Source organism: Saccopteryx bilineata, chromosome 6 (genome assembly GCF_036850765.1).
Source record: "Saccopteryx bilineata isolate mSacBil1 chromosome 6, mSacBil1_pri_phased_curated, whole genome shotgun sequence".
In the NCBI taxonomy this organism is placed as follows: Eukaryota; Metazoa; Chordata; class Mammalia; order Chiroptera; family Emballonuridae; genus Saccopteryx; species Saccopteryx bilineata.
Window position 1 is genome coordinate 35,026,124 of NC_089495.1, and position 15,694 is coordinate 35,041,817.

The window sequence follows — 15,694 nt, forward strand, 5'->3', positions numbered from 1 at the left end:
TGAGGTCAGTGGAAGGCAGCTGGTGACCATCTCTGCTCTGGGGCCCCCTGCCACCCCCATTCAGCTGCCTTCCCAGCGCCATGCCTGGGGGAGCCCCAGAACCCTCACCGCCCTATCCCAGGGGAGTGTGCCTTCAGGAAATGGGCCGAGTGGACAGGCGGCAGCTGGTGGGAAGATGAGAATGGACCTCCAGGGGCTTTTCAAAAGGCCCTGGATCCAGCCCTTGTCTCTGTGCTCACACGGTTGGAACAGGCTGGCAGCCGGGCTGGGCAGGGAATTAGGGGAGAGCTGAGCCCCCACTTCTGTTTCCTGCGGTCTTCTCCTTGGCCTCGCCGTTCTGTTTCCTGCTCAGTCCTTTGTTTTCCACTCTGTTTCTGACTTTTCAGAGTCAGAGATTTGGCCTTTCTGTTGTTACCCCATTCATCTCCTGGCTGTATTTGGCCTCTTTCTACTCTTGAGAGGCTCTTTGTCCCAGTTGTCCCTGGTGCTGTTACTGGTGGAAATATCTCTGCAGTTAGCCTGTCGGGAGGGTGGGGGCTGGTTGTAGGGGACTGTGAATTACACGGCCAACCCTTTCTCTCAAATACCGGTGTTTCTTCCACTGGTTTATATGCAGGGTCTAGGTCAAATAAATTTTTAAAGGGAAAAATACTGCACATGACAGGATTTGAATTTCTCTCTTTATAGCCTGAAGGAATGGATGGATTTGTTTGTTTTTCAGCAATACAAATTTCTTAATTGTAGTGGAAGAGCAAAGTGTGTTTGGATGAACCACATAACAAGGAACAATGCAGGTAGAGTAACAATTACTTGTTAAATCTTGGGGTTATTTCACTAACAACTCGCTCATTTGCACTCAGAAGCAGCAGAATCATACGGAAAGATATGTGTGTGAACTCACCCTATTTTTATTAGATAGATGTAGAAATAAAGGAAGACATAAAAGTATGTTTGTAAATTTCTCTGTATGTCTGTATTAGTTTGCTGTGACTGCTATAACAAAACACCACAAACTTGGTGACTTAGAACACCAGCAGTTTGTTCCCGTGTAGTTCTGGAGCCGGCAGTGCGCAGCGAGAGTCAGGGGCTCCACTCCCAGTGCCAGCAGGGCAGGTTGCTCTGGGGACGCCAAGGGGAACCCATTTCTTTGCCATTTCCAGCCTCAAGAGCTGCATTTCTTGCATTCCTTAGCCCGTGGCTGCTTTCTCCGTCTAGTGGCATAGCATCTTTCCTGTCACTCTGCTTGCCTCTTTTCTTTCTTCTGTCTCAAATTTTGGCCCACCTAGGTAAGCCAGAATTATCTAAGGAAACTTAATCACATCTTCTAAGTCTTTGCCATGTAAAACAATATTCACGGGTTCTAGGGATTAGGACCTATTAGGATGTGGGCATTTTGGGAGGCCCTTATTCAGCCTATACCAAGTGTGTGCGTGCAAGTGTGCACGTGTGCGTGTGTGTGCCTCTGTGTGTGTGTGTATGTCTTAAATTCCCAAGCTCTGTCCCTTTGAGCTGGTCTATGAACAGGTACCCTCCCCGTCCCCAACAGATAGCAGTGAGTACACCCAACCACCCAATGTCTAGTGGTTTTTTTTAATCTAAATTCTAAATAATATTCCTCACTAAAATGGGCCAAGATTTCATTTTATTTTATTTCTAAGAGGTGGCTGAGTCCAGAAGAAGAAGCCTGGAAACTTCTGTACCAGAAAGGAAAGGAGCGCTCAGGGAGTCACGGGGATGGATCACAAAGACACAGAGCCAGCTAGAGCAGGGGTCCCCAAACTGCGGCCCCTGAGGCCATCTATCCGGCCCCGCCGCACTTCGGGAAAGGGCACCTCTTTCATTGGTGGTCAGTGAGAGGAGCATAGTTCCCATTGAAATACTGGTCAGTTGGTTGATTTAAATTGACTTGTTCTTTATTTTAAATGTTATATTTGTTCCCGATTTGTTTTTTTACTTTAAAATAAGATCTGTGCAGTGTGCATAGGGATTTGTTCATAGTTTTTTTTATAGTCTGGCCCTCCAATGGTCTGAGGGACAGTGAACTGGCCCCCTGTGTAAAAAGTTTGGGGACCCCTGAGCTAGAGAGACCTTCCACTGCCCCAAGATGGGCATTTTAGACATTGAAATAAATAATAAAAAGAGTGGATTACAACTCATTCGATTAAATAGTAAACTCAGTCCATATTAATAAAATAAACATATACCGTATTTTTTGCTTCATAAGATGCACTTGACCATAAGACATACCTAGGGTTTTAAGGAGGAAAATGAGAAAAAAAAATAAACCAAATGGTGTGTTAAAATATTTATAAAATACTGGATTTTTCATTCCATAAGACGCACAGGCATTTTCCCCTCCACTTTTAAGGTGGAAAAGTGTGTCTTATGGAGCGAAAAATATGGATACAGAACAGGATATATACAGTTTCTACAAATCAATGAAAAAGAGAAAAGGTTTGACAGTGGAGAAGCCTGGCCCATCTAAGTGACTACGGTCAGTCATGGGGCCAATGGAAATCCTCTGCCTCTAAATAGGACGCAAAGAGAATTCCATCACTTCTCCGATATTCCTGTCAGAGATTCCTAATCCGAATTTAGTCGTGAGAAAATGTCAAGACAAACCCAAGTTAAAGAACATTCTACTAAATAACTGGCCTGTAATTTTCAAAACACATCATACTCATGAAAGTTAAGGAATGTAATATAATAGTGGGGTCTAAATGGCCAGTTGGAAGTTCTAAGCTTCACTTATTAGTGGCCCCCCATTTCATTGGGTCTTCCTGGGCTGGTTGCATTCGGCAGAGAAAGCTCTTTGGATATCCTGCCTGCAGGGAAAGTCTAGGGTGCATTCTGCAGCTGGGTGAGAGAAGTCTGACATCTCTGTCTGGTGCCTGCTATGGCTTCCTTGTGTCTGCTATGGCTTCCTTGTGTCAATTGTACCTAGTGTCCTCAGGCCAGAGGTGTTCTTTGGAACATCTTTCCAGTGAAGAAAGCTTTAGTTTTGTGCCTGAGTGGGGGGTGGTACAGTTGTCTAATGAAGAGGAGGTGGGGTCTAGCAGTCTAACTTCTTTTTGTGCGTGTGTGTGACAGAGAGAGAGGGGGACAGATAGGGACAGACAGGAAGGGAGAGAGATGAGAAGCATCAATTCTTTGTTGCGGCACCTTAGTTCATTGATTGCTTTCTCATATGTGCCTTGACCATGGGGCTAAAGCAGAGAGAGTGACCCCTTGCTCAAGCCAGCGACCTTGGGTCCAAGCTGGTGAGCTGTCCTCAACCAGATGAGCCCATGCTCAAGCTAGCAACCTTGGGGTTTTGAACCTGGGTCCTCCGTGTCCCAGTCCGACACTTTATCCACTGCACCACCACCTGGTCAGGTGTAGTAGGAGTCTAACTTCTTGATAACCATTCCTTTTCATCATCCCTGCTTGTTTTAGCCACTCCTTTTCCCATCTTCCCCCTTTCTTCGCCTTTGAGTAATCTGTGGTGTGACTTGGATTGGTTCTGTTCCCTTTTTTTTTTTTTTGTATTTTTTCTGAAGCTAGAAACGGGGAGAGACAGTCAGACAGACTCCCGCATGCGCCCGACCAGGATCCACCAGGGGGTGACGCTCTGCCAACCAAGGGGCGATGCTCTGCCCCTCCGGGGCGTCGCTCTGTTGCGACCAGAGCCACTCTAGCGCCTGGGGCAGAGGCCAAGGAGCCATCCCCAGCACCCGGGCCATCTTTCCTCCAATGGAGCCTCTGCTGCGGGAGGGGAAGAGAGAGACAGAGAGGAAGGAGAGGGGGAGGGGTGGAGAAGCAGATGGGTGCTTCTCCTGTGTGCCCTGGCTGGGAATCGAACCTGGGACTTCTGCACGCCAGGCCGACGCTCTACCATTGAGCCTATCGGCCAGGGCCGGTTCTGTTCCCTTTTAACAAGACTTAAATTGTCTGTCATCTTAAACAAGTTCCTATTTGTTCCTAACTCTTTTAGCCTTTCCTAATGTATTTTCTAGATGTCATAATTAAGTACCACAGACTGAGGAGCTTTGAAAGCTACAGCAAAAGCAACTTTACAGAGCTGGAGGTTAGAAGTCCAAAATCAAGGTGTCAGCAGGGTTTGAGCCTTCTGCCTGTTCTATTTACATGGCCTTCCTTTTGTGTGTCTGTATCCTAATCTCTTCTTCTTACAAGGACACCAGTATATTGGATTAGGGCCCATCCTAATGACCTTGTAAGCTCTATCTCCAGATAGAGCACATCGAAGGCACTGGGAACTGGGACTTTATTATATACATATAAGTTTTCGGGGACACATATCAGCCTATAACACCTACCCATTGTCTTTTGTAGCATTGGCACTAAGCCGCTAGCCCCTGCCTGTACTTCAGTGGCATGTGCGGTACCCTGTTGCCATGGCCCGACTTCTGCTGGGGAATAGGAGCAGGTGGGGTTGAACAGGATGCGGACTGTGAATGTTGGAATTGAGTGTGGGTTTTGAGTGAGTTGTGAAATATTATTTTTATAGTCTTTCACTTAGCTTTTAATCTTCTCTGGCCTAAAGCACCTTATCAAACTCAACTCTGACTGGCAAGGGCGCTCTCATATCCTCTGAACATCATGCTGAAAGGGAAAGGATAAGGAAATGAAGGAGCATGCTATCCGCCTCGAACTCCACTCTCAGCCTCTGTCCTACCACACCCTCCTCGGACCCCGTTCTTCCCTCTCACATCAACTCCATCACTTCTGTGTGCTTACAGCGCTCTGCTTTCTCTAGACTTTGTTGTAGGTAGGCAATTAAAAGAATTACTTTACATCAATAGTGCTTCTCTTGCATCTAAAATTGGTGATTGCCCTGGCCGGTTGGCTCAGCGGTAGAGCGTCGGCCTAGCGTGCGGAGGACCTGGGTTCGATTCCCGGCCAGGGCACACAGGAGAAGCGCCCATTTGCTTCTCCACCCCTCCACCGCGCTTTCCTCTCTGTCTCTCTCGTCCCCTCCCGCAGCCAAGGCTCCATTGGAGCAGAGATGGCCCGGGCGCTGGGGATGGCTCTGTGGCCTCTGCCCCAGGCGCTAGAGTGGCTCTGGTCGCAACATGGCGACGCCCAGGATGGGCAGAGCATCGCCCCCTGGTGGGCAGAGCGTCGCCCCTGGTGGGCGTGCCGGGTGGATCCCGGTCGGGTGCATGCGGGAGTCTGTCTGACTGTCTCTCCCTGTTTCCAGCTTCAGAAAAATGGAAAAAAAAAAAAAAAATAAATAAATAAAATTGGTGATTATAGTCAGTAACATGTTGCGAGTTGGATAATGCAAGTGAAATTCTTTGTATGTTTGAAAAGCCGTGTAAAATGTAAGCGTGAGGTTTTATTTGTCCAGCCCACTTAATGGTCAACTTGTGCCTTTAGGTACAGGCATGTCTTTGGTCATCATGTCATTGTAATTTTAGCACATGGAAAAGATTTGCATTATTCCTCTATAATGGAGTATCAGTGAAGGTGGTTCAGACGTGTGAAGAATCTGTGTGCTTCCGAACTGGAAGGGACCTTAGAGATGAAGTTGAGTAGCACTCTTTATCAGTTGGGAAGCTGAAGTCCAAAGAGTAAACGTTAGTATGTGATGGAGTGCACGTCCCAGCTGGGATTTAAATCCGAACCCTTTGTTAGTCTATTCACCGATGTTACTTCATTTCCTGTATTTATTAATGTCATTTATGTTTCTAGAATGACTGTGATAAAACCAAAGAATATATTTCATTCAGTTAGTAATACAGTAAGAGTCCTCTATCAAACTGATTGTTTCAAATATGATTTTTTGAAGACCTGCCAAAATCATAGAGCCGGGCGAAGATTTATATCCCTGGGCATGGGGAGGGGATCCACCAGTGGGCTCTTAGCTTTAAGAAGAACCAGTTTGAGCAGAATGAATTTTCTTGCACTAGGAAGTTGGGGGAATGTGCATGCTTTAATTGGGCCTGACTCAAAATTAGGGTTTCCCACAATTGTCACGGTACACAATCCTTACTAGAGTGGAGCCCACTGAAGTATTTTACTTCTGGTTAGAGCATCCCTTTAGAAAGTTTCTCTTGTCTGAGAGTCTGCCTCTGCTTTGGACACTGCTTCCCTTTCAAGCCTCAGCACAAGTGTGTTCTGAACCAGCGATAGCTCCACCCGGGATCTTTTTAGGAATGCAGAGTCCCTGGCCTCACCCAGACCCGCTCAGTCTGTATTTTAACAAGATTCCCAGGTGATTCATATCACGGAAAATGTTGATCCAGAGCAGCGGTTTCCAAAATGTGGTCTCTGGACCAGCAGCATCAGCCTCACCTGCAGAATTGCTAGAAGATAAAAATTCTCAGGCCAGATGGCCCATACCCACTGATTCAGAAACTCTGGGCCAGCCCCCCAGCATGTGTTTTAACAATCCCTATAGCTGATGTTCATTTGTGCTAAACTTTGAGAACCGCTCTAGAGCAATGTTTCCAGCAGCTTTGATCATGACTCATGAGGAGAAATACGTTTTATATCATGACCCAGTACAACACACACACACACACACACACACACACACACACACACACACACACACTTAGCAGTTTTATAAAACAATGCTTATCTTACTATGTACTCTCTTTTTTGGTCATTTCAGTTTTATTCTGTTAACTATATGTGTGTGTGTATAAACTTATTTATGTAAAAATCTGGCCATGACCTACACAACTGATTACACGATCCACTAATACAGTGGTTCTCAAAGTGTGTGCCCTAGAAGATTTCCAGGTGCACCCTATGGTATTCCAGAGAAATATGTGCCTGTTGGGTTTTTGGAGTTTAGATTTTTGGGGGACAGAGGTGTGGGGAATTGGCTGTAAACTGACAGTCTGCCCAACCTCCCACCTCACTTGCCTGATTAGGTTGCAAAAGGCTGTTAAGCTGTGGTGCTGGATTACACTACCCTCCATGTTCCCCAGAAAGACTGGAGGCAAGTTTCTTCTATCCTTTGTTTGGTGTAAAGTTAAGATGATATGTATGGTGGGGGTTTTCTGCACTTGGTAAAATTCTTGGGTTGCCTTGAAAACGTGATCAGAGACCATTGATTTGCTAATGGCCTCACTTTGCCCTATAAACAAAGCAAGATGCGGTTTTTGGGTGTGCTTTGTTCTTGCCAGCAGCAATTACAGGGCCCTCCTGACCTCGTATTTTCTTAATTCCGCATATTTTCTTAATTCTGCTCTGTTCCCACTCGGGACCTAGAATTACTGCACTGGTTTGTGGCATGTGTCCAGATATAGAAAAATATATAATTACTCTATTATACCATTTCATTATGGAAGTACTGCTCTTTTTGTTAACATATCATTATTATATTTATTATTAACACATCATTTTTTTAGATAAATACACCCAAATAAAATGGATAGATTGCTCAAAAAGAAGCGTGATATTGAAAATCTGATTCTGGGCCTGACCAGTGGGTGGCACAGTGGATAAAGTGTCGACCTGCAACACTGAGGTCACCGGTTCGAGACCCTGGGCTTGCCTGGTCAAGGCACATATGGGAGTTGATGCTTCCAGCTCCTCTCCCTTCTCTCTCTCTGTCTCTCCTCTCTCTCCCTCTCTTTCTCCCTCTCTGTCACTCTCTCTCCCTCTCTCTCTCCTCTTTAAAAATGAATAAATAAAAAAAAATTAAAAAAAAAAGAAAATCTGATTCTGGAAGTGAGCAAAAGTTAAGTGTAAATAAAATAGGACTTGAAGGCTGATGGGCAGAATTTAATTTATAGCATTTTCCATTACTTAACACTGAACAATACGTTTGGATTAGAAACCCATTCATGGAAGCTTCAAGTGATTTTGGTTTAACATTAACAGAAGAAGAACTGGCAGCTATATCCACTGATCATGGATTGATGATCAAACATAAGGAATTGTCTCTTGAAGCCTTTTGGATTTCTATAAAAGAAGAATATGTGGCAATGTCTAAAAAAGCTTTGAATATTTTACTACAATTTTAAACATTCTATTTATGTGAATTAGGATTTTCTACCGTCAACACAATTAATAGTAAAAAGAGAGAAATTCTTTAATGTATTGATGAAGAAATGAGAGTTTGCCTTTCAAATATATGCCCAAACATTGAAGAAATCGCTAGGACACATCAGGCTCATGTTTCTCATAAACACAAGAATGAAGCCCTGGCTGGTTGGATTAGCAGTAGAGCGTTGGCCTGGCATGTGGAAGTTCCGGGTTCAATTCCCAGTCAGGGCACACAGGAGAAGTGCTCATCTGCTTCTCCACCCTTCCCCCTCTCCTTTCTATCTTTCTTTTCCCCTCCCATAGCCAAGGCTCCATTGGAGCAAGGTTGGCCCAGGTGCTGAGGATGGCTCCATGGCCTCTGCCTCAGGCAGTAGAAGGGCTCCTATTGCAGTGGAGCAATGCCCCAGATGGGCCAAGCATCACCCCCTGGTGGGCATGCTGGGTGGATACAGGTCAGGTGCATGCGGGATTCTGTTTGTCTTCCTCCCCTCCTCCCACTTCTCACTTCAGAAAAATACAAAAAAAAAGAATGAAAAAACTTAACACATTCGCACTGGGACCTGCCAAATTTACCAAATCTTACTAAGAATGTATCTATATATATATAAAGATAACATTTTTGTCATTTTTTTTTATTTTAACCTCTTTTTTATGAATTCTGAAAAGCATTACTCAAAAAATGTAACATAAAAATGTTTTTTAATGTCAGAATAAATTTAATTTTGTATTTATTTTGTTTAATTACCATAAAAGCATGCTGGGACTTTATTTCTTTTTCTTTAATACTTGACTTAATTATTATAACATATTTCTCAGAAATTTGTATATAGTGTGCCTGCAATTATTTGTAGGATTTTAAATGTGCCCTGACTTCAAAAAGTTTGAGAACCACTGCACTAATGGGGTCACGACCTACAGTTTGAGATCTGGTGCTCTTGAATAGGTTCTCTGAATCTACTTTTGTGCCAGGGCCCTTTTGACAGCCTGGTAAAGCTCTAGATCTCTTCTCAGAAGAATGTTTTTAAAATTTTTTTAGTTTAGTAAAAGGCAGGGAGGCAGAGACAGACTCCTGCATGTGCCCTGTCCCAGATGCACCCGGCAAGCCCACTAGGTGGCGATGCTCTGCCCATTTTTGGCCATTGCTCTGTTGCAACTGGAGCCATTTTTTAGTGCCTGAGGCAGGGGCCATGGAGCCATCCTCAGTGCCTGGGGCCAACTCACTCCAATTGAGCCATGGCTGCAGGCGGGAAGGAGAAGAGACACAGAGAGAAGCGAGAGGGAGGAGTGTTGGAGAAGCAAATGGGTGCTTCTCTTGTGTGCTCTGACCAGGAATCAAACCTGGGACATGCACACACTGGACCAATGCTCTATCACTGAGCCAACCGGCCAGGACCAGAAAAATGTTTTTTGTTTTTTTTTAATTTTTAATTTTTATTTATATATTTTTTTGTATTTTTCCGAAGCTAGAAACGGGGAGAGACAGACAGACTCCTGCATGTGCCCGACCGGGATCCACCCAGCATGCCCACCAGGGGGCGACGCTCTGCCTCTCCGGGGCGTCGCTCTGCCGCAACTAAAGCCACTCTAGCGCCTGGTGCAGAGGCCAAGGAGCCATCCCCAGCGCCCAGGCCATCTTTGCTCCAATGGAGCCTCGCTGCGGGAGGGGAAGAGAGAGACAGAGAGGAAGGAGAAGGGGAGGGGTGGAGAAGCAGATGGGCGCTTCTCCTGTGTGCCCTGGCTGGGAATCGAACCTGGGACTTCTGCACGCCAGGTTGACGCTCTACCACTGAGCCAACCGGCCAGGGCCCAGAAAAATGCTTTTTAAGTGCATACAGTAGTGTATGTGGAGCTGTAGCAGAAAGCAATTATATTGGCTACTAAAATATTTTCAAATTTGTGATGTAGTAATATATTATATTTCTTTATTCATAATAATATTTACTGGTAGATCTAGTAACTACTATCATTTCAAAATATGGGTGAGTATGAATGATAGTTCAAAATACCTGCAGTATCTGTTATGTGATGTGAAAATGGTTATGGTTTCAGTTGGTGTCAATATTAGAGTTACTCATGATAATACTGTGGTTTGTTGCATACTTTATATGTATTTGAAATAAAATGCTAAGCTTCAGCTTAAAGTAAGTGAAAGTGAAGATGGATATTTTCCCCATCTTACTTCAGAATTCCAGAGTTCTGTTGACAGAGCCCCATGGAACTGAGGTTAAGAATGTATGCTGATGAGAAACTTTTTCTTAGAGAACAGTTCTCAAGCTTTTAGGTTGAGACTGTACATCAGAAAATTATCTTCCGAAAAGTTCTTTGAGCTAGATCACCTAGAAGTCCAGATTTATGCTGTTAATAATGTTCCTTCCCTCGTCTCCCCATCTCTCCGTGCACTCACTTGTTCAGGCCAGATTCCTGGGCGTCATTCTCCGGCTCATGGCTCTGGATTCAAGGCATGACTCTGGGATGCAGTGTACTGCCTAGCTAACCTTGGATAAGTCATTTAGCCCTTGCTCCACCTGTGCAGCTGGGATGGCAGTAGTGCCCACCTTAGAGGATTATTCTGGGCATCAGATGAGAGGTCCCATGTGTCTCATTAGAACAGTGCCTGGCTGGAAGTGAGTGGTTAGTAAATATTATATTATTTGTTATAAATATCCTCGATTTTTCCTTTTCCCTCCTTCCTTAAATCTACCTTCAAAAATGAATATAGATCCTTCCTACAAAATATATTTCAAAATTCATGTCCTTTTAGCTCAGTGGTCGTTAGTTACCCTACTCTAAGCTTCCATATTCTCTCATTTGGACGCCGCACTAGGGTTTCCACTTCCTCCTGATTCACGCCAGGCCTTTTTCCTGATAGCAACCATGTAATCTTTTACAAGTGTGAATAACTTTTTAAAAATGTTAAGGAACTGCTATAAGTTTAAAACCCTTTGGGTCTTCACATTACGCCTTTCCTTGACCTGTGCCCCTTGCGTGTTTGGTCCCTGCCTCCTGTCCAGGGTTACATCTGGCTGTGCTGTGCTCCTGGTCAGTCTTTAAACTTACTCATTTCCCCTATTCTGTGGCCACGTTGGCCTTTTCTCAGTTACCTGAGTAGCCTCGTCCTTCCGTACACTATGGCCGTTGCATAGGACCCTCCCTCTGCACAGATGGATGTTTCCGTCCTTCCCAGCCTCTCATCCAACTCTACTCTGCTGTGATTGGCTCCTCAGACAACCTTCCCTAACCACCCTTCCTAAATTAGGGCACCAAGCTCCTCTTTCACTAGCCTGAAGCTCTCTAAACACATAAAAATTAATATTTCTTCTCTATTGGGGAAAAGGATAATTAACGACCTATGATTATCAAGCATGTAACTCCAAGGGGAGTGTGCACCTTTTCGAGAAAGATAAATTTTACACATTATGAAAATGAAGTGACTGTAGAGCTCTTTTAGGAAACTGCTGATCTCTAAATTGTACAAGCTAGCTCTTTGATATCGGTATACAAGAACGAAAAGAGGCCTGGCCACTGAGCCCGTCTGCCGTGAGGTGATGGAGTTCATCACAACCCGGTCACAGGCCTTCTCGCAACTGTCAGTCCTGCTGCTCCAACAGGAAACGATGGGTGCCGTACACTTTCCCTCTTTGAAGAAGTTGCCTGGTTGCTGATAAAACTCTTCGTATTCCTCGCTCCTAAAGTGAATGGTTATTTGCTGTTCAGATGTGGAAAAGATGTCTCATTAAATTAGAGGGTGGAAACCAGTGTGGGTAATGTCTGGATCTGGAAAGAGCAGAATGATGACTCCCTGGTTAGACTTGGTCACACTTAGTTGTGTTTGAAATGTCTACTTGATTACTTATTTTAAATTAATCCGAGGCTGGAGAAGGGAGGCATTCCTGATTTTTGTCAGTTGTTTAAAGCAATGAGGAAGAAAGTTGTGGGAATTCAGAATCGTGATTGAACCGCTTTCATGGTCACCTTTGTAGTTTTTCTTTCAAATAAGAGACTTCTAAGAATTGCAGAGAGCATTGGGACCGATGCTCAGATTTAGGACAGTTAGCATACATGGGATGCCTGGCTCTTCTGTGCCTTGTTTGGCTGAATGGGATTTCTGATTGAAGAACAATGTGGCCTCTTTGGGGGAAAGACTCTTTTGCACACTTTAGCAGATCCTGCACATAGCAGAGCTGTCCCTGCTCTGGGCTGTGGGTAGTGGGAATCATTGGGAGATGATGCTTCTCAAAATAAAAGGCAGTTTTCCAATTGCAAAAACATAATGCAAAACTAATTTCTAAAAGTTTATCATAGTCTTGCCTTCTAATGAAGCGTACTCTTCATATTTCTTTAGTCCCTTGTCCCCGTTCAGCTGCTCATCTTTTTGTACATAATTGCACTCTTGCACTCACCGTTTTGTATTCTGATTTTGCCAGGGGTGGTTTTCATGGTTCATTTTTAATGGCTGTATAACACTCTATCGTCATAATTGCTTAACCAACTTTTTGTTCCTTGGTTTGCTCTAGGATGTATTTTTAATTGTGCCTTTTGTTTTGTTCTAATTTTGCAGGCAGAGACATTTGTTTGGGTTAACAATGCATCAGCACATTCCCAGAGTGTTGCCAAGGCCAAATATGAATTTTTATTTGGCAAATCTGAAGAGAAAACTCCAGATACTAGTAAGTGTTTCTCTGCCCTCCTCTTTCAAGTCACAGGTGTGAAGCACTACTGACATTTCAGAGCTCACAGCTGAGGATTCTTCAAACCAGAAACCTACTCGAAATCACCTAGAATCACATCCTACATTTCTGAATTCTGCATCTTAGGGAGATTATTTTGATGAATAATTAAAACCAATGTGTTGCACAGAAGCAGGAAGGCAAGCAGTGCAGGTGAAATGCGGGAGAAAAAGTGGCAAAGGGACTCTTAGCACATCTTGGGAGCGAGAAAAGGGCGCCTGGCTCCGGAGTTAGACTGCCTGAATTTGAAATCTGGCCTTGTAACTTGTGAGGTGTGTGACCTTGATCAAGTTATGAGTCAATTTGTGGCTTAGTTTTCTACCTGGAGAATGAGATTACAGTGAGACATGTCTTGGAATTCCTTTGATGATTAAGTCAATTGAGGTGTGTAAGGATCTCAGAGCCACACTCTGCACGTAATAACTGCTGTAAAAGTGTTCGCTGATGTTATTATCATCAACTTCATGTCCCTGACCTTTGGAGTTGACATTTAGAAGTACAAACCTTACTTTCCTCACTATCTGAGACTGATTTCTGTTTTGGGTAGATAAGGAACCTGACCCAATATAGCTATTGTTCAGCTGAAAAAGTCAGATAAGTACACATTTTTGACGAATGTTAGGTGGGATTATATAGTGGAGCCCCTAATAGTTGGTTTTGTTAAGAATGCAATGTATATGCAGCCATTTAATAACTCCTTTGCCTTGATAATGAATATTTTATTAGATATTTTAATAGTTGGGGACTGTTAATAAAATTTAAGACAGCTCAGTTCTTTTTAAAAAATCCTTCGGCTTTTGTAACAGGTCCTGATTTGCTATTTATCGTGCTGCATAAATGCCTAGCTGTCCTGGGCTTTAGGTTTGGACACTTGGTCATCTACTCTCTGTTTCTCAGGGAATACTGAAGTAGTTGCATCAAACTGTTTAAAGCTCCTCTTGGCATAGCCATAACCTTGAATGCCACATCGTGATTTTATGCCAAGTAAGCTTCTTTTGACTTTGATAATACCTGATTTTTACTTTGCTCTGTAAATCAAATGTCTGCATAGTTCTCTGACTTATTGGTGGGTGAGTTTGGTTCTTTTTTACTCCCTGGTTAGACTTTAGGTTTTGAGTAGTCTTCTCTGTGACCCTGGGGCAAATCAAATGACATTTTATACCTTCTGTTCCTTATTTGTCTTGGTAAAAATGGTTGGTGTTACTTGTTTAGTGTGATGTTATCCTGCATGTGTGGGTGTATACATGCATGTATTGAACAAATATATTTAATGAGCACTTACTATGTGCGGGGCATTGTGAGGGTGCAAAGAAGAACATGGAGTTCTTACCCATTAGTAGCTTATTCTTTGGTCAGGAAGAGATGTGTCTGTAAGTGACTGAAGGAAGGAAATGACCACTTTTAGCTGTGCTGGTGATGATGTCATGGAGAAGTTGAATTCTAGAATTCTAATTAATATAGTTTTGGGACAGGGCATGGTATGAGCAAGGGTGTGGTGGCAGAAAGTGTAACTAGTTTGAGGAACAGGGAGGAGACTAGCCTGGTTTGTTTGCAAAGCATATCAGTGAGAGATAAATTTAGAAAGATAACCACTAAGAAGAGAAGATTCTGCCCTGGCCGGGTAGCTCAGTTGGTTAAGAGTGTTGCCCTATTATGCCAAGGTTGTGGGTTTGAACTCTGGTCAGGGCACATGCAAGAGTCAACCAATGAATGCATGAATGAGTGGAACAACAAATTGATGTTTCTCTTGCTTTCTTTCTCCTCAATAAATAAAAAATATTAACAAAAAAAGAAGAAAGGAAAGGATCTTGTAGGACCTTCTAAGGCGGGGTAAAGGATTTGCGTTTGTTCAGGTCTACAGAAAGTGAGTGCCAAGTGCTGCTGTAGACAGGTAAGTCAAGACGGATTGATCAGGAAATTGGAATGGGGCAGCACGCTCTTGCTTACCATAGGACCTTGCATAGATGCAAGTTTTTACTGACTTTTGGCAAGTCATCTTTTGCTATATTCATGAAGAAATAAATGATGGCACATTTTTATCATTTCAAAAATACTCCTAAAGCTTATTTATACAGAGCATTCATCTGTCATCAAAACCCTGCCCAGACTCAGAAGACCATAGGGCAGAGGTCCCCAAACTATGGCCCGCGGGCCGCATGCGGCCCCCTGAGACCATTTATCCGGCCCCCACCGCACTTCCAGAAGAGGCACCTCTTTCATTGGTGGTCAGTGAGAGGAGCATAGTTCCCATTGAAATACTGGTCAGTTGGTTGATTTAAATTTACTTGTTCTTTATTTTAAATATTGTATTTGTTCCCGTTTTGTTTTTTTACTTTAAAATAAGATATGTGCAGTGTGCATAGGGATTTGTTCATAGTTTTTTTTTTATAGTCCGGCCCTCCAACGGTCTGAGGGACAGTGAACTGGCCCCCTGTGTAAAAAGTTTGGGGACCCCTGCCATAGGGGAAGGTAGTAGAGAGAGTAGGATAGTGTTTCTGTTTGCATTTGATTGATAGACATACCTCTTCCCACACAGGATTTTTCAAAGTGAATTATTAAATAAGTGACTTACAGAGTCTTAGTGCTCCACAAACAGCTGGTGCAGAAAGGGAAGTGCTGACAGTGACTTTTGACTGCATCTCCAGCAATACTCAGGTGGCATCACCTGAGGTCAGTGAGGTCAGTTGTCTCATGATCCCCAGTTAGGCCCAAGGAAGGTGTTGCTGTTGTAGGAAGGGAGGCTTAGACTTCGCCACTGTGCAGGGACTTAACATGGGTTGCAGGTGGGAGGGTCTAGGGAAAAGAAATCAAGTGAAGATTATTTGCTTATTGTGGGGATCTTGAGTCAGTGACCTAAGTTTGGGGTGTTGGATAAAGTGTGGGAGAACAGGTGAATAGTGGGAAGAATCCCACTGGGAATTAAATGGCTGGGAATTAAAATCTGGATTCTCAGGATCTGTTCA

General features: G+C 43.7%; 1 protein-coding gene across 4 annotated transcripts in view; it reads left to right on the forward strand.

Moving 5' to 3' along the window:
• Positions 1–15,694, forward strand: part of PSD3 (pleckstrin and Sec7 domain containing 3) — a 619,599-nt gene that overhangs the window by 241,397 nt on the left and 362,508 nt on the right. For all 4 annotated transcript variants that reach the window (XM_066234423.1, XM_066234424.1, XM_066234425.1 and 1 more), the window contains one exon: positions 12,563–12,671. In XM_066234423.1, the coding sequence (XP_066090520.1) occupies positions 12,563–12,671 (109 nt within the window). The remainder of the gene's footprint in view (positions 1–12,562; positions 12,672–15,694) is intronic.